This window comes from Chamaea fasciata, unplaced genomic scaffold (assembly GCF_029207755.1).
Source record: "Chamaea fasciata isolate MVZ Bird 193981 ecotype frontalis unplaced genomic scaffold, bChaFas1.0.hap1 SCAF_23, whole genome shotgun sequence".
NCBI lineage: Eukaryota > Metazoa > Chordata > Aves > Passeriformes > Sylviidae > Chamaea > Chamaea fasciata.
Window position 1 is genome coordinate 1,067,241 of NW_027094108.1, and position 22,036 is coordinate 1,089,276.

Sequence of the window (22,036 nt, forward strand, 5' to 3'; positions counted from 1 at the left end):
TAGCCCTTTGTGCTCCAGCTTGTGCCACCCATACAGCTGCCAGGACGGTGGGGGTGATCCTGCCAGGACCCCTCCAGCAGTGAATCCCTCAGCAGACAGTGGTGTCCTGGGCAGCGGGGTGCCTGGGGAGATCTTGCGTGGGATTCCTGCAGTGGGGTGTCTGTGTAATGTTGAATTCTGTGCGTGCTCCCCCTCTGAGTTCTCTGTTTCTCCCAGAGCCCTTCGCTGAGTGCTGCACTCCTGCAGTCTGACCATGAGTTGGAAATACAGAACATTCTTCGGTCCTTTAATCTGTCCAGCTTTCGTGGCTGGGGTAAAACTGGTTGTTGAATAAACAGACTTCATCTTTACCCGTGTACGGTTGTGGCTGCACTTCTGAGCGAGTCTCAGGGGGAAAAGGCATTATGGTCAAGAGGTTGGCATTTTCCATAAATACCCACCATTTCTTTTTAAAAGTTTGGTTTATGATCTGCATGTGTAAGTCGTTGAACTTCCCTTGGGACCGGGTGGCTTTGCAACGTGTAAATGGAGCTCTAATAGGTTCCCATTCCCTCTTTTATGGTGGGAGCCGAACAGATTGGTTTGTGCTCTGCTGTTGCCCTGCCAGAGGACACATTAATTCACTGACATAAACACAGGGGATTTACTGGCTCTCTCCTTGGTTCTGACACCTTCAGATTTGATACAAATGAATTTACAGGTTAAAAAGGACTGGTTTCATTTGCAAGAGACTTTCTGCCTGTGCAGAGCGTTGCAAAAGCCTCCCAGCAGAGGCCAGCCTGGCGCCTGGCACAGGCATGTCCCCAAGTGGACAAACAGCTGGCCTGGGTGGACTTTGAGCCCACTGAACGGGCTCAGGGAAGTGGTATTTCTAAAGCAAACACGTGCAGGGAGCAGGCAGGAGCAGAGCAGGGTGCTGGGCTCACAACTCCTCTTCTGCCCAGTTTGCCGTGGGGTACGTGTTCATCACCAGCCAGTTCAGATTCTCTGCAGGAAACACATCTTTAATATTTTTAGTAGGGCTTCTGTCCTTCAGAATCCAGAATTGTAGGTAACGTTTTTCCCACTTGCTCCTCCTCACCAGCCCTCACTCTGAATATGTGTTACTTCAATATATAATACACAAACACAGTCCAGCTCCATGGTGAGGATCAGTGGCATCATCAGATTAAAAATGATCTGCTCTGCCTCTTGCCAGAAATCACCGTTGTGGTCGTGTTCTTTCTTCTGGGGTTTCTATTTTTAAATTAGGCACTGGTAAAATTCTTCAGTGTCTTAAATGTCAGCAGTTAATGTCTAGAACAACATCCTCCCTTTGTCTTCGGAGTGTTTCAGTGGTGCAGGTATTGGTTGTGGCTGTAATTGCTTGTTTGGGGCCCTGGGGAGGGTTTGGATTCAGGCAGGGTCGTTATTGGAGTTAACTCCTGCTCTGCCCGGAGCAGGGGCTGCAGGATTTCCCCACGGGGGCAGCGGGCTGAGGTTATTTGATCACATAAAACCCAGTTCAAAGAAAACCCTTTTTGCGGGCAATTCAGGTATGTTTGTTCTGATGTTGATTTTTTTCAAGGGGCTGGTTAGAACTTCTCCGTTCTTCTCTTGCAACTTGAAAGCAACAACACCTTTTACCTTAGAGGCAGACAAGTCGCCAGGAAATGATGGGGTTTCAAAGTAAGAGAAAAGAGATTAAAACCACATGCTGTTCTTTGGTTCAGCATTGCATCCGCGGGTTTGAATGGCAGCTGCTGCACTTCCTGAATGTAAGCCAGATTCATTATGCTGTGAAATTATCACTCATTTCTCTAGGTGTGCTCTTTTAACTGCTTAATTAATTTAGATGTGGGTATATATATTCAAATTAAAACACGATTTAGTGTGGTAGGGTTGTGTTACAGTTACAGACTTGTTGTTGAACGTGTTTTTACTCCAACTCTGGGCTCCTTACACAATTCCTGTCTGTGGAATGTAGGTTGGCAGAAATGGCAGGGTCTGTTTGGGCTGAGCATCGTTCTCTCTGTGGACAGCAGGAGTTGTGGCAGGTTTGGGATGGTTGTTGAAGTTGTCAGAGCTCAGGAGCAGAGGTGTCAGGGGATGCTGACAGTGACACAAGGGCACCCTCTTCTGAAGCACTGCCCACCAGCAGCATCCAGGTGGAGGCTGGCTCCTGGTGCTTCCCAACCTCTCTCCTTTCCTAGGGGAGGAGTGAAAAAGCATTCATTTACTTACTTCCCTCCTCTGCTAAAGCAAGCAAAAAATAACGAGGGGTTTTTTTCCCGTGTGTGTGTCTTGCCTAAATAGTTCTTTTTCCTGCCTGAAACACATCCTGATCCTTCCTGGAAAAAGCCCAGAGAGCCAGGGGAGGCAGAGAGCTGCCAGGCCAGGTTTGGTGTCCCTCTAACAGCCATGTTGTGTGTTTGCAGGGGGAGCTGATCACCTTCTATTACTACTGGAAGAAGACCCCCGAGGCGGCGAGCTCGCGCGCGCACCGGCGGCACCGGCGCCAGGCCGTGTTCCGCAGGATCAAAACCCGCACCGCCTCCACGCCGGTCAACACCCCCTCCAGGCCCCCGTCCAGCGAGTTCTGTGAGTGCAGCCCGAGGCCTGGGCACCTGCAGGCAGCTGCAGTGACGCAGGGGTGCTGCGCCTCCGAGGGGACAGCGGGGAAACGGAGTTGGGGCGGTTCCCTCTCTGTCCTCCCCGCGCCGGAACGTGGGAGGTGGCTTTGATCACCCAGTGCTCTGTGCAGTCCTTTGGCATCCTGTAAGGATGGAAACGCTGCCCTGGGGTTGGATTCCCCTACTCCTTCTCTTGGTGTTGTGGTGTATTTTCTCCGGGCTTATTACAGTAACGGGGGTTGGAAAACACAGAAAGAGGGAAGGAAGGAGGGAAAGTCTTCCCTGGCTTTGCAAGGAAGTCCCTTCCATCCTTGGGGGTGGCCCTTGCCTTCTGCTGCAGCCAGCAGTGTCTTAGGGAGCCTTGAGGGAGCCTTGGCCTTGCCTGGAGCAGAAGTGTCCAACCCGGGAGCAATTCCCCAGAGCAGTGCCTGCATTGCACGGGGCCCGTTCGGGGATGGGAACCTTTGTCCATTTGGGAAGGGTTTGTTACCCTGTGAGGGTGAAGTCTGTCTAAACCCACGAGCCTCACAGAGAAAAGGGGCAGATAGGCAGGTGTAAAAATGAACGTGGGCAGGTGGAGGATGTGGTGAGCAGACAGGACACAGAATTCCTGCCCGGGTAGAAGGGAGGGAGGGAAGGGGCAGGAAAGGGCTGGGAGCTTTTCCCTGCTGAACTGGTAGGATTTACTGCTGATCTCTGTGTGCACAAGGAGTGAGGATCCGGACTCCACAGCTCAATCCCAGCTCACATGGCTGGGAGGACCCATCCTTATGGATCCGACTGCAGGATGAGAATAAAAATTCATTTAGCCAAAGAAAGCAAGTGCTAGCCTGGGGTCAGCTCTGCAGTCAGGGTTTGAACACCTGCAAGTATTAATGTAGGAATTACAGCAGTGGTAGCTATTAAATGTAACCCGGTGTTAATTTGAAGGATAACGAGTTGCTGACAAATGCTGATGGCAAGTCCTGGAGAATCTGTAAGCTTTAATCCATAAACTGTAACCTGCATGTACAAAACATCCTCTTGGAGCCTTTAGAAAAACACTGTTCCTGCATCAAGGACTTCTCTTCTAATTAAAGATTCGAACAGAAGAAGCCAGAGGGCTTCCTGCTTGTGCCAGATTATAGCCTTGTTACGTTGTGAATTTATAGTGGTGGGACTAGAAAAATGCAGTGCTCTCAAAAGGGAAATATTTACTTCTGAGGTGTTTAGAAGGTAAGACACAGTTTTTGTGATGTCTGCATATTTTCAGTGGTTCAGATGCTGCCTTTGAGCTCGCAGATCTGTAATCAGCTAATTAGCCACAAAGGAAAGGGACCCTTTGCATGTCCTCTTCTTCTTCTAAACATGACATTCTTGCAATGTTACAAGTTAAAACTTTGAGCCCTGCAGTAAGAGCAGGAAAGCTGGTGTTAGTTATCTTTTAGTGCCTCTCATCCAAAAGAATCACAACGTGTTTTTCAAACAGGTCCATGGTATGTAAGCATTGATTCCTCCACCCACAAACACCTTCACTGCTGGGTAACAAAATAAAAACCAGAAAAGCCACTACAGGACCTGTTCTTGGAATCTTGTAGGTTTTAAATCTGGAATATTTGATTTTAAATTTGTCCAGATTCTAGAGATAAATCCCTTTTCTCTTGAACATTGTGGCTTTGCAGCACAGCCTCTTGAACTCAGCATGGATGGTATTTGAATGACAGCTTACCTGGAAACGTACCATGTGCTGAATCAGAAGTTCCAGGAGTTGTATCCCTTGGTGCATTCCTGGAATCCTCCTTTAACCTGCAGAGGGACGAGGTCTGGTTTTGCTCACTTTGAAAAATCAGAAGAAATGGCCATGCAAGGCAGGGTGGGCGTCGGGAGTCACGATCTATTTTACTTAATGCTTTCTTTAGCCAAGTAGGAGGAAACAGAAAACGCTGCTGAGTGTTCATTTCCCGTTTTCCTCTTCCTCCCACCCTCAGTGGACTTGAGCTCGGCCAGTGAAGATGACTTTGACAGCGAGGACAGCGAGCAGGAGCTGAAGGGCTACGCCTGCCGCCACTGCTTCACCACCAGTATGTCCCAGTCCCTGCTGCCTTCTCCCCTCTGCTGGGCCTGGGGGGGCGGCTGCAGGCGGCAGGAGCAGCTCCTGTGCTGCCACAGCTGCTCGCAGCAGCGTGGGGGTGAATCAGCTCAACTACGCAGCGTTCCTAACTGAGTTAATCAGGCTTTGCCATTGCAAATTAATACTGCGGTGACAAAGGAGAACCCCGAGGTAGACATTCAGACAGGAGTAAATCTGCATAATCCATAATCTATGTAATCAATTTGTGACATAATGAGTCAGTGCTGGGCTGGGCCTGGCACACGCAAAACCTCCTGGGATGCTGCACCAAGTCTCCCGTGCATCAGCCCCGTTCCTGTGGCTGTTCCTGGAGGTGGCCTGGTGTTGGGGCATTTGCAGATGGAAGTGGGAGCTCCAGAATGAGGAAGAAAATAAGAGGTTCAGGGCTCGCTTCTCTAGCAGAAACCACAGCTTTGGAGAGCAACAGCTGCTTGTCAGCTCCCAGGTAGAGCAGATAAGAATTCTTTCTGTGCCTCAAAGCTGTAGTTTCTCAAGCAAACAACCGCAGTTTGTAAATTGAATACTGACGATGCGCACTGGGACAGGACAAACTTGTCCAGAAACTTCTCCCACACTCTTTCCCATAGAAAAGCAGCTGGGTTTTGTAGCTGTACCTTGTTTTTAACAATTCCCTGTGTTTTGTGCTGGGGCTGGGGTGCTCTGTGAGTTGCTGAGCTGTCGCTTTCCCTGCCTCAAGCCTCCAAGGACTGGCACCACGGCGGCCGGGAGAACATCCTGCTGTGCACGGACTGTCGGATCCACTTCAAGAAGTACGGGGAGCTGCCGCCCATCGAGAAGCCCGTGGACCCTCCACCCTTTATGTTCAAGCCCGTGAAAGAGGAAGATGATGGCCTCAGCGGGAAGCATAGCATGAGGACACGGCGGAGTCGAGGCTCGGTGGGTTTCACCCTCTTTAAGGCAGGGGGTGAAAGGAGGCAGAGCCCTGAAGTGTGGCTGGTTTGCCCCGGGGGCTGTGCCTGCTGCTGCTGCTGCATCTGTGTGTGCCACGGGGAGCTCTGCTGAGGCTTTCTCTGGAAAAAGGAGATGGAAAACAGAGACGGAATGTCCCTGCGAGCTGTGCTCTTTCTCTGTAATGACTGGCAGTGGGCTGTCATCCTAAGGGGGCATTGACAGTGCATTACAGATGTCCTCCTCCCAGCTGCATCCTGTCACAGTCATGCCCTTGGGAGGAGTTCAGAAAAACGAGACGCTGTTCATGTGGTCTCCTCGTGTTCCTGGAGTTGCAGTGTCTGCCCTCCAGAGAGCTCAGCTGTGCCTCTGTGCTCTGAGTTGTTCCTTGGGCGGGGCAGCAGGAGCCTTCCTGGGAGTGTGGCATTTGTGAGGGCTCTGGCAGCCGGTGATTCATTGATCTTGGAGTTGGGTGTAGCTGATAGAAAGCAGCAGATAGATTTCTTTCCTTGCTCTCCCCTCTCGATCTTTCTGAACAGGATGGTGTGACCATTGAATCTAAATACCTCGTGAGGCTCCACTCATGGGGAGTGTTGGCTCCATGGCTTCCTTGGTAGCCAGTCCTCCAAAAACCTGCCAAAATGGCAGGGGAACAGCTTTAATTATTGAAATGTACTCTACTGACCCCTTCCTGCACAACAGGAGCACACTGCAACTGAAGGTTTAGACCTTGGCCTTGACTGCCAACAGATGGAGTGGTCTTAATGGAACATGGGGGTCCTCTCCTGCCTTGTGCACCCCTGTGTGTGTGTGCTGTGCATTGGAACATCTTCCTAAAAGCCACTTCTGACAGACTCTGCTAATGAAATAATCAGCACTTAATGTCTGTGAGTGGACAGGTTAAGGATTTGCCTCTTTTTACATTTGAGCCCAGCCGAACTTTGAAGGAAGAAGTGTAAAAACAGGGTGAAATGCTCTGGGTTTTCGCTCCCAGGCTGTGCCAGGGGTGTGTTCTGCTGAGGCAGAGCTCTGGGAGGCTGGGCAGTGTGACCTGGCTGTGTTTTCCCCCAGAGGAGGCTGGGCAGTGTGACCTGGCTGTGTTTTACCCCAGAGGAGGCTGGGCAGAGCTGACCTGGCTGTGTTTTACCCCCAGAGGAGGCTGGGCAGAGCTGACCTGGCTGTGTTTTACCCCCAGAGGAGGCTGGGTAGTGTGACCTGGCTGTGTTTTACCCCCAGAGGAGGCTGGGCAGAGCTGACCTGGCTGTGTTTTACCCCAGAGGAGGCTGGGCAGTGTGACCTGGCTGTGTTTTCCCCCAGAGGAAGCTGGGCAGTGTGACCTGGCTGTGTTTTACCCCAGAGGAGGCTGGGCAGAGCTGACCTGGCTGTGTTTTACCCCCAGAGGAGGCTGGGCAGTGTGACCTGGCTGTGTTTTACCCCAGAGGAGGCTGGGCAGAGCTGACCTGGCTGTGTTTTACCCCCCCAGAGGAGGCTGGGCAGTGTGACCTGGCTGTGTTTTACCCCAGAGGAGGCTGGGCAGTGTGACCTGGCTGTGTTTTACCCCAGAGGAGCCTGGGCAGTGTGACCTGGCTGTGTTTTACCCCAGAGGAGGCTGGGCAGAGCTGACCTGGCTGTGTTTTACCCCAGAGGAGGCTGGGCAGAGCTGACCTGGCTGTGTTTTCCCCCAGAGGAGCCTGGGCAGAGCTGACCTGGCTGTGTTTTACCCCCCCAGATGTCGACCCTACGCAGTGGCAGGAAGAAGCAGGCAGCCAGCCCCGATGGCCGCGCCTCCCCCATCGCCGAGGACGTGCGCTCCAGCGGCCGCAACTCGCCCAGCGCCGCCAGCACCTCCAGCAACGACAGCAAGGCCGAGTCTGTGAAGAAATCCACCAAGGTAACCCCTTCCCTCTGGCCTCTCCTGGCCAGGCCTGCGCACCTGAGGCCTCTGGGGCAGGGGCAGGAGATGCAGGTGACAGCAGGCCGTCACAGGAGGCCGGGGACTCTCTCCCTGACCTCAAAAACCCCGTGAGTGTGGGTAAGGCAGAGGTGGAGTGGGGCAGCTGAGAGCTGCCGCTTGGTGCCTGGCCAGGCAGGGATGGAAATGATCAAACCACTCCAGCAGCCCCACGTAACCTCTCTGCTCTCACAATGGAGTAATCCCTCCATTTGGGATGCAAATGCAAGCATTAAGCTCAGGGGAGTAATGCAGATCAGAAATGCTGTATTTAAGACGAGCAGACAGTTTTGGGGATTTTTTGTAAGTAGTACTTAATCTTTGTTTACAAAGGAGTATGAGCATTTAGTAATTGAGTCTGCTGCTGCTGCTGTTTTCCTGGAGGTGTATTTGCTTGATTGTTCAGAGCAAGCTGACAGTTGAGTCTGTTCAAATGAATTAAGTGCCTTTCCAAGAGAGTTCTAAAGAAACAAAGCCACATGAAGCAGGAAGGCTTACCATTAAGCAGTGTGAATTGAGAAGTAGCAAGTTAAAAATAAATATTACCAAAAAAAAAAAAAGTCAAAATGAGTATGGAGCAAGTTTTCACATTATAAAACTGAAAACTTGGCAGAATTTAAAGTTAGGCGATTATGTGATGCACGGAGCTTTTCCAGGCCATGGGAGAAGGTAGTAATCTCAGAATAGCTGTTCACCGTTGGCCCTGTATTTGAGGGGATCTAAAAATACTCCTCTCAAAATATCAAGGGTAGAGCAAGACTCTCGTGTAGCAGGAAGAGGCTTGTCCCGTCTCCTGCAGAAATTGTGGCTCCGTCTTGCACCAGTTAGTCCCTGGTGCTGGTCTCTGTTGGAAGGGTAACCTGCTGTCAGTTCCTGGTGGACTTGGTCCTGCCCAGCTCTGTTTAAAATACCCCGTCATGTGAGGAATGCTTCATGCACTTCTCCTTTTTCCTGCTCGTTTGGTGTGTATTGGATTGCTCCTAAATACCGCCTGTGTCAACTCCTGAGTTCTGCTGCTCCCTAATTTGTGTTAAATAAGGTAGCACTGGCCTGCACTCAACTTACTTTTGCATTTACACCCCTGGTAACTGTTGTGTTGTGCTTCCTTTGTGGCAGAAGATAAAAGAGGAGGTGTCTTCTCCTCTCAAGAACTCCAAGAGGCAGCGGGAGAAGGCAGCATCCGACACGGAAGAACCTGACAGGTCCAATGCCAAAAAATCCAAAACTCAAGTGAGTCCCACAGAGGAGAATTTCCTCTTAGGAGAATGGTTTGAGGTGGGGAGGGGGTGCAAATCTGGTAACAAACCGAAAACATTAAATCAACCTAAGCCACAGCAAATTGTAACTTAATCTGTGGCTGGAAAGCGACCAATGTTTTAATGTGTTCCTTCTGCTGAAAACAGCGGAGTGATACAGGGTAGGCCCAGAAGTTGGGTTTTTTCTTTGTTTTAATGTTAATATCAACCATGTAGGAGTTCACTGGATTGTTCTCCACTCCTTTCCTCCTTTTTTTTTTTTTTTTTAATTTAAAATTGGGGTTTTGTTTCCTGCGACAAGTTAGAAGACCACCACTGGAGTTGTCACAAGACCAATCTTTTCCGCTGCTGGTCACCCTCACAGTGAAGAATTGTTTTGCCGTGTTCAGCAGGACCCCTCCTGTATTCCAGTTTGTTCCTCTTGCCCCTGGGCGGTGCGGGAGGATCCTGGTTCTGCTGTCTCTGCACTTCCCTTGGATATTTTGTGTTCCTGTGCTGCTTTAGGCCCTGTGAGGCTCAAGGGGCACCTGCACCTGTAACCACAGAGCGCATGTGACAGACCCGGGCATGTCCTGCTGTGCTCTTCCCGGGCACAGGGGTCACCGTTGGCTCTCCCCACAGGAGATCAGCAGGCCCAACTCCCCCTCGGAGGGCGAGGGCGAGGGCGAGAGCTCCGACAGCCGCAGCGTCAACGACGAGGGCAGCAGCGACCCCAAGGACATCGACCAGGACAACCGCAGCACGTCCCCCAGCATCCCCAGCCCCCAGGACAATGAGAGCGACTCGGATTCCTCCGCTCAGCAGCAGGTGCTGCAGGCGCAGCCCCCGGCGCTGCCGGCCCCGGGCAGCTCTGCCCAGGCCTCCGCCGCCCCGCCGCTGCCGGCCCCGCTGCCGGCGCTGCCGCCCGTCTCCAGCGCCGCCCCGGCCCCGGCCCAGGCGTCCCCGCCGGCGTCGCAGCCCTCGGGGCAGCCGCAGCCCCCCGCCCCTCACTCGCACATCCAGCAGGCCCCCGCCCTGCACCCGCAGAGGCTGCCGTCCCCGCACCCTCCCCTGCAGCCGCTGAGCTCCGCGTCCCAGAGCCAGCCCCCGCCGGGGCCGGCGCAGCCGCACGCTCCGCAGCCCCCGCTGCACGGCCAGGCGCAGCCCGGCCCCCACAGCCTGCCCGCGCAGCCGCTGCTGCCCCACGCCGGGCCTGCCCAGCCCTTCTCCCTGCCCGCTCCGTCGGCGGCTCAGTCTCAGGTGCCCCTCCAGACACAAGCCCCGTCGCACTCGCACTCGGGCCTGCAGGTGACGCAGCCGGTGCTGCCCGGCGCGGCCTCGCTGCAGCAGGCGCAGCCTCCCCGCGAGCAGCCGCTGCCGCCCGCCCCCATGGCCATGCCTCACATCAAGCCTCCCCCCACCACCCCCATCCCGCAGCTGCCCGCCGCCCCGGCCCACAAGCACCCTCCCCATCTCTCGGGGCCGTCTCCGTTCTCCATGAACTCCAACTTGCCTCCGCCGCCCGCCCTGAAGCCTCTGAGCTCGCTCTCCACTCACCACCCTCCGTCCGCACACCCTCCTCCCCTGCAGCTGATGCCTCAGAGCCAACCGCTGCAGTCCTCGCAAGCCCAGCCTCCCGTTCTGACCCAGAGCCAGAGCCTTCCCCCTCCTGCCGCTCACCCCCCCTCCGGACTCCATCAGGTTTCCTCGCAGCCCCCCTTCTCTCAGCACCCCTTTGTGCCCGGGGGCCCCCCTTCCATCACGCCCCCCTCGTGCCCCTCCACCTCCACGCCGCCCGCCGTGCCTGGCATCCCTCTGCAGACCCCCATCTCCACGTCGGCAGCCTCTAGTGGGACGGTGCCCGTGGTGACGGCCTGCACGCTGCCACCCATCCAGATCAAGGAGGAGGTGCCAGATGAGGCGGAGGAGCCCGAGAGCCCTCCGCCTCCACCCCGCAGCCCGTCCCCAGAGCCCACCGTGGTGGATATCCCGAGTCACGCCAGTCAGTCGGCCAGGTATGGAGCTCTCATCAGTGCTCTGCTTTCCCTGGTTCTATCCTCCGCTGTCGCTGTTGGTGGGACCAGGCTGAGCTCTTTCTCTTGTGTTCCTTTCAGGTTCTATAAGCACCTGGACCGTGGCTACAATTCATGCTCTAGGGCAGACCTGTACTTCATGCCTCTGGCAGGATCCAAACTGGCCAAGAAGAGAGAAGAGGCCATTGAAAAGGCCAAAAGGGAAGCGGAGCAGAAGGCCAGGGAAGAGAGGGAAAGAGAAAAAGAAAAAGAGAAGGAAAGAGAGAGGGAGCGTGAGCGTGAGAGAGAAGCGGAAAGAGCTGCGGTAGGTCCAGTCCTGCCTTGGAGCTGGGGAGGGGAATGGATGGCTGGATCTGACCTGGATGGTGACTGCAGGATGGAGATCCCCAGGAGAGCTTTAATCCTCTCAGGGGTCTCTGAGCATGGAGCTGTGTGTATGGACTGAAATCCAGCCTGCTCTGAGCACCTCCTTACCAGCCTGGGCCTGTCTCATCCTTAAGGGAAACGGAGAGTTTCTGCCCCTGGTCTGCTTCTGTGGGAAGCCAGAGCAGCTGGGGAGAACTAGGCTGAGTGCCGACATTTACCTTGCAGCAGGAGAGAGAGCTCTGTGCAGACACAACGAATGCCCTTGTGTCCCCTGCACTACAGCGCAGCACACGAGTGCTGTCTCCTGGCCAAGGGGCCGGACACGGGGGGAGGTGTGTGTGTGTGTGTGTGTGTGTGAGGTGCCCTGAGCTGTGTTTTAACCCGAGGCTCTGTCCCGTTGTGTGCAGCAGAAGGTGTCCAGCTCCTCCCACGAGGGCCGTCTGGGCGAGTCCCAGCTCAGCGGGCCGGCCCACATGAGGCCTTCCTTCGAGCCGCCCCCCACCACCATCGCGGCCGTGCCGCCCTACATCGGGCCGGACACGCCGGCGCTACGGACGCTGAGCGAGTACGCGCGGCCCCACGTCATGTCCCCGACCAACCGCAACCACCCCTTCTTCGTGCCCCTCAATCCCACGGACCCGCTGCTGGCCTACCACATGCCCGGCCTCTACAACGTGGACCCCACCATCCGCGAGCGGGAGCTGCGCGAGCGCGAGATCCGCGAGCGCGAGATCCGCGAGCGGGAGCTGCGCGAGAGGATGAAGCCCGGCTTCGAGGTGAAGCCCCCGGAGCTGGACGCGCTGCACCCGGCCACCAACCCCATGGAGCATTTCGCCAGGCACGGGGCGCTGACCATCCCGCCCACGGCGGGGCCTCACCCCTTCGCCTCCTTCCACCCGGGCCTGAACCCCCTGGAGAGGGAGAGACTGGCGCTGGCGGGGCCGCAGCTGCGGCCGGAGATGAGCTACCCGGACAGGCTGGCGGCCGAGCGCATCCACGCCGAGCGCATGGCCTCGCTCACCAACGACCCCCTGGCACGGCTGCAGATGTTCAACGTCACCCCCCACCACCACCAGCACTCACACATACACTCGCATCTACACCTACACCAGCAGGACCCCCTACACCAAGGTGAGCCGGGCACTTGCGTAGGGAACGGCTCGGGGCGGGCCCACTCTGACCCTGGGACCCAGGAGCAAATTCCCACTCTGACCCTGGGACCCAGGAGCAAATTCCCACTCTGACCCTGGGACCCAGGAGCAAATTCCCACTCTGACCCTGGAACTCAAATAGCCAAATCCCTGTCTTCCTGTCCCTGTTGCGGTTCTGTGCTGTGTCAGGTTGTGGTCACTAAAATGCAGTTGCTTTTTGTGGGAGTGAAGCAGGGTGGTGACACCACAGTGATCTTCCTTCAGGCTCTCACTGTGAAATCTTTGCTGGTTCGTTGTGGGTTGGGTTTTTTAAGTACTGCTGGCCTAATTATTACAGTTGTAATAATTAATAGTCTCAGAAATGAATCTCTGCCTTGCCCATTTCTCAAGCAAGATACATGATTACTGCTCTAGAGGTCTGGAGTCCTGGAGATGAGGCCCTTTAGCAGAAATTTTCACATTTTCTGGTGACTGACTGGAGAGAACGTGGCAGGCCAGGTACCAGGTGCTGCAGCTGCCAAGTGAGGGGGACAGGGGGAAGTTAGAACATTTTAAATGTAGATTCTGGTGTTGAGCTGCTAACGCAGTGTTTGTGTGAGCAAATGCAGCATTCTTTGCCCTGGAGCAGTGTCTGTTAAATGTGTGAGGTGCCCACTCTGGGAGCTGGAGGGGATGTGAGTTCTGGTGCAGAAGTCAGACTGTACAGCAGGGAAGGCAGCAGGGTGGTGTGAGATTCTCGGGGCCTGGGGGGTTGCAGGTAGGACATGGCACTGCTGGGTGTATCAGCATTCCAGAAGCTGCTGAGGCTCACTGCAGAAATCACAGGTGGGCTCAGTGGCAGGCAGGTTTGCAAACCCCCTGGCAGCGGAGGAAATTTGACGTAGGCCGTGTCTGTACAAGGATTCTGTCGCCAGGTGAGTCAGTCACTGAGCACCCCTGTGCAGGTGAGTCTGGATGCTCCCCAGGTACTTGTTCTGGACAAAACCACGGCTTGTACGTTGTCCCTCCAGCCCAGAGAGAGGCTGGTGCGGAAACTGCCAAGTTTTCTGTGTGTTTGAGAGGTAATTTGGCTTTGTGCTCTGCCACGGTCAAACACAGCAAGGGGTTCTTGGGTGCTTCTTCTCCAGGTGGTTCCCCTGGTGCTCCAGGCTGTTCTAACCCCTGTGTCTCCTTAGACTGGGGATAACAGGACCCCACGTTTCTGCTGTGCAGCAGCTGAGGGAAGTGTTCTGGCTTGGTGTTCTTTCCCTGGCTGTTCCTCTGCAGTCCCCAGGCAGCTGATGGACACTTTCTCTCCTCCTCTCTCAGGCTCAGCAGGACCTGTCCATCCACTGGTGGATCCTTTAGCAGCCGGACCCCACCTGGCACGTTTTCCCTACCCACCTGGGACCATCCCCAACCCATTGCTAGGGCAGCCGCCTCATGAGCATGAAATGCTCCGACATCCAGTCTTTGGTGAGAGCATTGTGTGGTCCTTTGCAGGGGTTGGCTTTGATCCCAAACGTCACCTTGTCCTGTGGGCTTCGGCGTTTCTCAGTGAGGGGGAGCGGAGCCGTGACTTGGGGTGGTCGTGGTGGTCGGTTGGGATGAACCAGAAGGAAACGAAGAGTGTAAACGTGGTCTGTGTCCCGCAGGTACTCCCTACCCTCGGGATCTGCCCGGTGCCATCCCACCCCCCATGTCAGCGGCCCACCAGCTGCAGGCCATGCACGCCCAGTCCGCAGAGCTGCAAAGACTGGCAATGGAGCAGCAGTGGTTGCACGGGCACCCTCACATGCACGGTGGGCACCTACCCAGTCAGGAAGATTATTACAGGTGAGACTGCAGTGAAGGCTTTTGGGGACCTGGGCATTCCATCCTATTTCTCCACATCCCTTCTGTTTTCCTCTTAGTTGTCACCTCTTGCTGAGTTGCTGGGCCCTGGTGCAGTTGCAGGTGAAGCTGTGCTCAGACCTGGTTTGGGCAGATGGGGAGTGAGGTCCAAATCACCGGCACAGGGTGGGAGTAGTTGAGTCTCGCCTTGCAGAATCCCCTCTGATGGGCGTTGTTATTGGGATATTCAGTGCAATTGCTGCTTGCACATCTCTCTCTTCCTTGAGAGCAGCAGAGGAGGGTGGGCAGAGCTTTATGGAGAACGGGGGAGGAGTTCAGTGGATCCTAAGGAATGACTGAGGGCAGTAGAAGGCTGAAGTGTGTAATAGCAGGGGTGCAGCAGTGCTGAGCATGCCTGGAGGAATCCCAGGGCTGTTCATCCTGGGAATGCACTGTGGGGTGACACTGGGGGGGTTCTGCGGCCTGCCTGTGTGGTGCCACACGTCCCACCTGCAGCCCCTGAGCAGGAGGGCAGAGCTGTGTCTGACGCCTCCTTTGTTGTGCTAAAACGAGTTTTCTTTCTCTTTGCAGTCGACTGAAAAAAGAAGGCGACAAACAGTTGTAATAAATTATTTATTTGTAACGCTGGCTATGGAAACCCCAGTCCTTGGGAAGGAGTGGAACATTTTTACATACAAGGAGAGCTACAAAAGGAGAAGAATATCTTATAAAGATTTCTTTATATATTTAAAACAGAGGCAACCACCCAACAAGTAGAGACTTATCAGCATAGTGTTCATTTGTAGAGAAGATTTCTCAAGACTGGTGTGGGTCTCCCTGCATGAAAACGTATTCAGAAGCCTATTGGAAATACAGGACTGTGTGGAATATTCAGAGAACTTCCTGCAATCTTGGTTTTTTTTTTTTTCCCCTTTCCTTTTCTTTTCTTTTCTTACTAGTTTGTTTTCAGTAGGTGCTAGAATCAGGTTCACAACACAAGTCACTGTGCGTGAAGGGACACTCAATGCATCTATAGGTAATGAAAAAAAAACAAGGATTGCAAGTAGGTGACACAACAAGCTCTGAATCCAAGTGCTATAATAATAATAAAAAAAAATCTACTTTTATTTTAATACATTGTAGGAAATCTTCATAATTTTAAAGAGAGCTCAGTTCTGCAGCATGGCTTTTTAAGTCTGTAAATAACTTTTTTTGGGTAGAGGGGAGAAACAAAACAAAACAAACTCCAGAAACGTTTATCTTGATTTTCAGTAACATCACAAATTATGAATTCCTACCTGGTATTGACAGAATACAGAGTTGATTTTTTAATAAAAAATATATATATAATTATCCCTTTAATTAAAGGGAATGATGGGTATCAATAATTTCAAATGGGTAAAAGCTTGAAATTTGGTTTGATAACAATAAGCATTAAAGGGATTTGCAGGGATAATGTTGCAAATGACTGTTTCTGTTCTTGGTTTTTTGGTTGGTTTGGTTGTTTGGGGGTTTTTGTTCGTGTTCCATCTCTCTGTTCTGCTGCTGATTTTGTTGAGTTGGGTTTCTCAGCAGCTCAGATGTCCCTTGGACCCCGTTGGCTCTTTTGATGCCACCTTCAAGAGTTCATTTCCAGTGTGGCCATAAAACACTTCCTTCCTGTGACCTTTTGACACTTAATCTTAGCTCCATTGGGTTTAGACTTTGGGCAGAAAGTTCAGAGAAATAATCTGTTCTAAAAATCTCTTTTTAAAAGATGTTCCATGGCTCAGACTAGTGCAGCCAGAGTTTTATATGCACGTGCGTCCTTTGGGAGGCCATGCTTTTCCTGGCCTCCCTTTTGATAAGTTCTTAAGAAAAGTGAACTTGGCAACTTGCTGTTCATTAAGTTGTGTTGCGAAGACCAGTCTGTTTTTGACTGTTTTAGGTTTGGGGTTTTATAAGCTAAAGCTGTTTTAACTGCCGCCAGTGTTGTGTCCCTCAGGAAGTGCCTGCTCTGGGATGAGTGGGGTCCATGGACAGTGACATTTGCTGCCTGCCAAGCCCACAGTCCCTGCAGGGTAAACTCCTGTTGGCTGCTCCCCACCAGGCTGGGGAGAGCAGAGGAGCACACAGTGAGCATTAATTTAAAAGTTTTTTTTCTCCCCAGTTTTGCCAGAGTTTTTCCTTGCCGGAGCAGAGGGTGACGCCACCAATGGACATCTGACCCTGCTGGTCACTTTTTTCTGCTGGTGCACAACTCCCCCTGTTCTCTCTCTCCACTCACGAGTGCTCTCTCTGCCGTTGTAGCCTGTTCAGTGTGATGGTTGTGTCCTAGGACTGTACCGAGCCACCCTGATAAAGTTGTAGTTAATCAGCGCTCGTGCACCTTCTGCAGACAGTTCACCAGTTAAAAATGTTCCAGGCCCACGAGGGCAAGGGGGGAGCAGGGCATTTTTCGGCTGATTGTCCCTTTTTCCTGTGCTCCACTGCAGATTGCTCAGTGCTGCTGTGGCCTTCCTGCTGTGTTCGGGTGAAGGTGTTGGGAAGGGCAGGTTGTTGTTTCTGAGACGGGGAAACCACGAGGTCAGTCCAGAACTGAGGGAGGTGAAGCCCTTGTCCCGTGGCTGTGGGCAGTGATGGGGTGAAAAGGTTTCCTTAGGGAACAGGGATTACTTTTGCTCATGGCTGAGCAGCCAGGAGGATGGGCCTGCTCAGCAGAGGGTGCCTCAGTTTGCTTTAAAGGTCTCAGCAGGCACCTTTCAGTTCAGTCTCTCCCCTCCTTTTGTTGTGCCATGTGGAACTGGGGAGTTTGGGGGAGTTCAGCCACTTGAGCCATTTCTTCTGACCCTTCTCTTGCTGTTTCTTAGCCATAGTTCTTCAGGAAAAGGAAAAGCCAATTCCCTCTAGTGTTCTTCTCTGTGTTCTTATTTTTCTGCTGAAGTTGCAGTCTGTTCTAAAGCTGTTCATTGATATTTTTTCTTTTTCCCAGAAGAGCAGTCTAATAATTTATGGGAGCTTTTTTGTTCACATCATTCAGCAAATAATGAAACTCTTCCATTTTAGCCCAGTGATTAACTACAACTTTACCTGCAGTGGCTTCTGAAGCCATCTCTGTGTTCGATGCCCTGTTAAAAAAAAAAACAAAAAACAACCCAGACCTTTTGATTTTCTTTCAAGAAATCTCTCTTTACTTTTCCTCTGTTCCGAAAGTTTATTTTTAAATTTTGCTTTAGTGTTTTTGAAACGTCTCTCTTGTTCTATGTCGTCATGGTTGAGCTTGTTTCACTGCACCGTTAAAGCAGAGTGTACATTCTGACTGCTACATTTATATATATCTTGAAGCTTAATGTATATATGAGTAGTTTGCCATGGGATAACACAGTGTAAACAGAGTAGAAACCCAGAAATCGTGACTTCTGTGTTCTCTCCATTTGAGTATTTTGTAATTTTTTTGAAATATTTGTGGACATAAATAAAACCAAGCTACACTACAGCAGCCAGGTTTTGCCTGCAAGTGAAATGTGTCTCTTGATTGTTGTGAGTGGGAGAGGAGCTGCTTTCACCTGGGATAATGTGGGGTGCTGGCATGGCCAGTGAAGGAATCTGGTTCAAACCTGTCTTTTCTTGGCTTTATTTTTTCCCTCTTTGACATAATTTTGGTTTTAATACACGGTACACAAACACCAGCATGACATCCACTTCCTGTTCTGTGTCCTTTGAGTCACATTGCTGCTCTGCTGCTCAGTTTTCCCTGGAATAATACACCGGGTATCCCCCAGGAGCTGCATTTTTGGGAATTGTTTTTCCTGAGGGCTGTTACTGGTGCCAGTAGAACCGTGTTGAACACAACTGATCCAGGGCTGGCACGGGATGCTTTCCAAAGGGGTAATTGCTGAGAGGGAGACGCACAGTAACTCATTGAAATTTACCTCCGAATTCCGTCAAGTTTGTGTCCGCTGTGGTGTGAGTGTGACTGGTGAGGATCAGCGTCTCCAAAGCCAGGGAGGTGCCGGGCTGGCACGGAGAGCTGTGCAGAGCAGATGGTTTTGGTCAGAAGGGAGGTGGGAAGGTTCCTCTCCCCCGTGGGGAGCCTGTGCTGTGGGGTTTATCAGAAATGGATGCTCTGGCTCCACTCGGGAATTGCTGCTCTGAGCACAGGGAGAGGAGTGTGCCGGTGCTGGAGGGAGCTCGGGGCAGGCAGACGGGGCTTCATGACAAATGGCATCGGAGGCTGCTCTTTTTACACCCCGTGGCATTTTATGAGGGGAAGGTCGGCTCTTGTCTGCTGGGAATAGCTTCTGAAAGTGCTTTTTTCCCCAGCCTGTGCTATTTATTTTGACATTTCTCTTTTAATTCCTCGTGCTCAGTGTGGAACTTGAGTGGGCCCAGGCTGCCCCGTCCTGCTTAACAGGTTCTGAGGTCCCAGACCCGGAATGATGAATCCCAGGGGGACGGGGCTGGAGAGGACTTTCAGCTCTGGATAAATGGAACCGTGCACTTAGTAAATTGTGGTTCTGTGGTAATGGGGTCGTGCCGTGGCAGGGTGAGAGCTGGAAGCCATCCAGGCGGCGTGGCTCTGCCACCTGCGCGTTGGCAGCGCTCCTGTGAGGGCAGGGGGTGGGATTGGACCCTTCCCGGGCCGTGGATCCCCTTCAGATCCCTTCCCCTGCAAGGGAAATTTCCATTTCCAGCGGAATTCCACGGAATGGGGTGGGTTGGAAGGGATCTCAGAGACCACCTCATCCCAATCCCCACCACGGGCAGGGGCCTTGCTTTCCCCACCTGGATTGGCTCAGGGATTTAACCAGGAGACGAGGGAGAGGCAGGCGGTGTGAGGGGCTCCAGGAAAGGTGGGAAACCCCAAATCCGGGTTTTTCAGGGATCCCGGCACCCGTTCAGGAGGAGAGGAAGGGAAGGCAGCAGTTGTGAGGGGCTCCAGCGCCAGGTGACACCACTCAGGTGGTGGTTGTTGGCAGATTTTGGCACTTGGGTTGTCCCGAATTCGCTGTGCTGGAGGGGAGGGCGGGGCCCTGAGGGGGCGGGGCTCTGCACATGCAGGGGTGGGGCCATGCCTGTGGGGCGGGGCTAAGCACGTGAGGAAGCATCATGTGAGGGGAGGGGCTAATCACTGAGGTGAGCAGCACGTGAGGGGGCGGGGCTAATCACTGAGGTGAGCAGCACGTGAGGGGGCGGGGTTAATCACATGAGGTGAGCAGCACGTGAGGGGTGGAGCAGCACGTGAGGGGGCGGGGTTAATCACGTGAGGTGAGCAGCACGTGAGGGGCGGGGTTAATCACATGAGGTGAGCAGCACGTGAGGGGTGGAGCTAGCATGTGGGGCGGAGCAGCACGTGAGGGGGCGGGGTTAATCACGTGAGGTGAGCAGCACGTGAGGGGTGGAGCTAGCATGTGGGGCGGAGCAGCACGTGAGGGGGCGGGGTTAGTCATGTGAGGTGAGCAGCACGTGAGGGGGCGGGGTTAATCACATGAGGTGAGCAGCACGTGAGGGGTGGAGCTAGCATGTGGGGCGGAGCAGCACGTGAGGGGGCGGGGTTAATCACGTGAGGTGAGCAGCACCTGAGGGGGCAGAGCCCAACGCGTGAGGGGTGGAGCAGCACCTGCGGGATCCCCGAAGGTTCTGGAAGAGCCATGTGGAAGCCTCAGGTGAGGTTTTTTCCCTGCTGTGCCGGGAAAAGGTGACAGGAGGGCGGTGGGGGGATCTGGGGGCAGCCAAAGAGAGCCCTGGGGCTCCTGTCCCTCAGTGCTCCTCCATCCCACCTCCCCTGGCCGTGTCCCTGCATCCCCGGGCCAGCGCCGACCCTCACCCAGGGGTTTTGTCCGCTGTCCGTGTGGCTGCACAGGTGCTCGTCCCTCTGTCCCTCTGTGCAGCTGCTGCTGCACAGAATCCCAGGTGTTTCTGTCCCTGGTGCTCCCCGGGGACAGGTGAGGCTGGGCCAGCCCTGTGGGGCTGTGCTGGGTCCGTCCTTGGGCTGGTTGCTCACCCTCAGGGATCAGGAGCAGCGTCTGAAGGAGGGAAGAGCCTTTGGGGGGCCCTGCACGTCTCAGCCAGCCTTTGCAATCTGCTGTGCTGCTCCTGCCCCTCTTTAATTAAAGCTGGTTTTTCTCCTGGTGTTGACTTTGCAAAGCCAAACTGGAGCAAAAGATAAAAGCAACGTAATGCAAACCACAGATCCCACGTGGACAATTTAGCCAGGTTATTTTGTTTTTGTTCTTTCTAAATGCTGATCTCTATAGAAGTGGTAACTTGGCCCCTGCATATTCAGCTACTCTTTCTCCCTAGAGAAATAGCCAGTGAAGGAATCTGGCAAAAGAACATTTATCTGCATGAACTCTCAGGTTTTTACAAAACTGCATTCTAGAATGGTCACCTGTGGCACCTGGATGTTGGTGCAGGGCAGGTTTCGGACACAACATGTGCATTTGGGCCTCACAAATGAGAGAAACGAGTCTTCACAGTAAATATTGATCCAACCATTTTGTGCTCAGATGAGTCACGGGAAAGGCTCTGGAAGAGACACCAGAAAAGAGCATTTAATGAGTGGAGGACACTTGGCAGGTCGGAGTCACATCCAGGACAGGATTTGATGGTTGTTTTACCCGTTTCAGGTTTTTGAAGTCAGAGTATGTAAACTTCAGGACATTAAATCAAGCCCAGCTTCATGGTAAGCACAAATAACTTTGCTGATTATTAATATTAATGCAGTAGTGTGCTTTCCCAGGCACCAAGGCATCCTTGGGGAGCTCAGGAGTGCAGCTGTCAAAGATGTGGGAAGGTTGAAGTGATTGGTCCTGTTGCCTGTTCTGGTACTCTGGGTGACTTTGTTGTGTCTTTCCAGTTTCTCAGTCCTGCAATTCCGTTTCACCATTTGTCAGCTCTTTAAATATTTCTCCCGTGTCCTTACCTGTGGCAATGTCAGCAGGAAGGAAGGAAGGAAGGAAGGTTCTCTGCAGAGGTGCTGCTTGTGAACCCTCCTGTGGCTGCCAGCCTGAGCTCCCTGCCCTGGGAGAGAAATGAGGGATGAATTGATGGGCTGGCCTTGGGAAACGACTCGGTGTGATGCCAGTGGAGTTGGATTTCACTTTGCCCGGGGTCCTGGTTCTGCTGGGACAGACTATTAGTCAGATCTGGAGGATGGAGATTTCTCTGGCCTTGCAGCTTGTTGGAATGAACCCCAATTACAAAGTCGGGGCAGTTAGGGGGAATCTGCTGCTCTTCTGGTAACGTGGCTGAATTGGAGCTTTCAAAGCACCCGTGGTGGGTTTTCCCTTCCTCTGAGTTAGATTGTTTTAGTGTCATCCAGCTGACACTTTTATCCTTCCCTCTAGTTCATTCCTTCACAGCTTAATGCTCTTTATGGAGTGGCAGATAAAATGGACATCAGGAGCAGCGTTTGAAATAAAACGGGCGTGAGCAGCAGTGTTTGAAATAAAATGGGCATGAGCAGCAGTGTTTGAAGAAGTGCCAGAGGACACTCAGCAGCTCAGGAGTAAAGGAACACTCTGTGATGTCACCACTCTGCTGCCACGTTCCTTTGCCGCAGATTGTGTGATTCCAAACTACAACATTCAGTGGGTTGCAGAAACAAATTCTCCCTTTCCCTTCTGTGTTATTTAAAGCCAAGCTCCTTGGCTTCACTGATTTCTCCTGGAGACAAGTACCCGGGGCCAGAAAGTGTTGGGAGGTGTTGTGACAGAAATGCCTTCATCTAAATGTAAATGTTGCTGCCCTGCCTCGGGCTGCCTTTGAGAGGGTTTTTTTCTGTGGGAAGCAGCTACAAAGTAATGGTCCCAATCAATTTATTCATGTCAATAAAAGGTCTTTTATATGCTTATTTCAAATGTATTGTTCTGGGCT

The 22,036-nt window shown here is 53.0% G+C and overlaps 1 protein-coding gene and 1 long non-coding RNA gene across 3 annotated transcripts in view; both read left to right on the plus strand.

The window, feature by feature from the left end:
- RERE (arginine-glutamic acid dipeptide repeats) overlaps positions 1–17,657 on the plus strand; it is a 180,213-nt gene extending 162,556 nt beyond the window's left edge. The window contains exons 12-22 of one of the 2 annotated variants that reach the window (XM_066202941.1): positions 2,418–2,580; positions 4,580–4,672; positions 5,420–5,619; positions 7,361–7,522; positions 8,699–8,812; positions 9,460–10,832; positions 10,932–11,154; positions 11,627–12,347; positions 13,676–13,822; positions 14,002–14,182; positions 14,771–17,657. In XM_066202941.1, coding sequence (XP_066059038.1) covers positions 2,418–2,580; positions 4,580–4,672; positions 5,420–5,619; positions 7,361–7,522; positions 8,699–8,812; positions 9,460–10,832; positions 10,932–11,154; positions 11,627–12,347; positions 13,676–13,822; positions 14,002–14,182; positions 14,771–14,804 — 3,411 coding nt within the window. In that variant the 3' untranslated portion in view covers positions 14,805–17,657. Of the gene's footprint in view, positions 1–2,417; positions 2,581–4,579; positions 4,673–5,419; positions 5,620–7,360; positions 7,523–8,698; positions 8,813–9,459; positions 10,833–10,931; positions 11,155–11,623; positions 12,348–13,675; positions 13,823–14,001; positions 14,183–14,770 lie in introns of both variants that reach the window. The other variant, XM_066202940.1, reaches the window with a different exon arrangement.
- A 2,113-nt stretch (positions 17,658–19,770) lies between these two features.
- LOC136300515 (uncharacterized) lies at positions 19,771–21,965 on the plus strand. The gene is made up of 3 exons (XR_010723698.1): positions 19,771–19,824; positions 20,788–20,843; positions 21,508–21,965. It is a non-coding gene; the product is annotated as an uncharacterized lncRNA (long non-coding RNA).
- Positions 21,966–22,036: the final 71 nt, after the last annotated feature.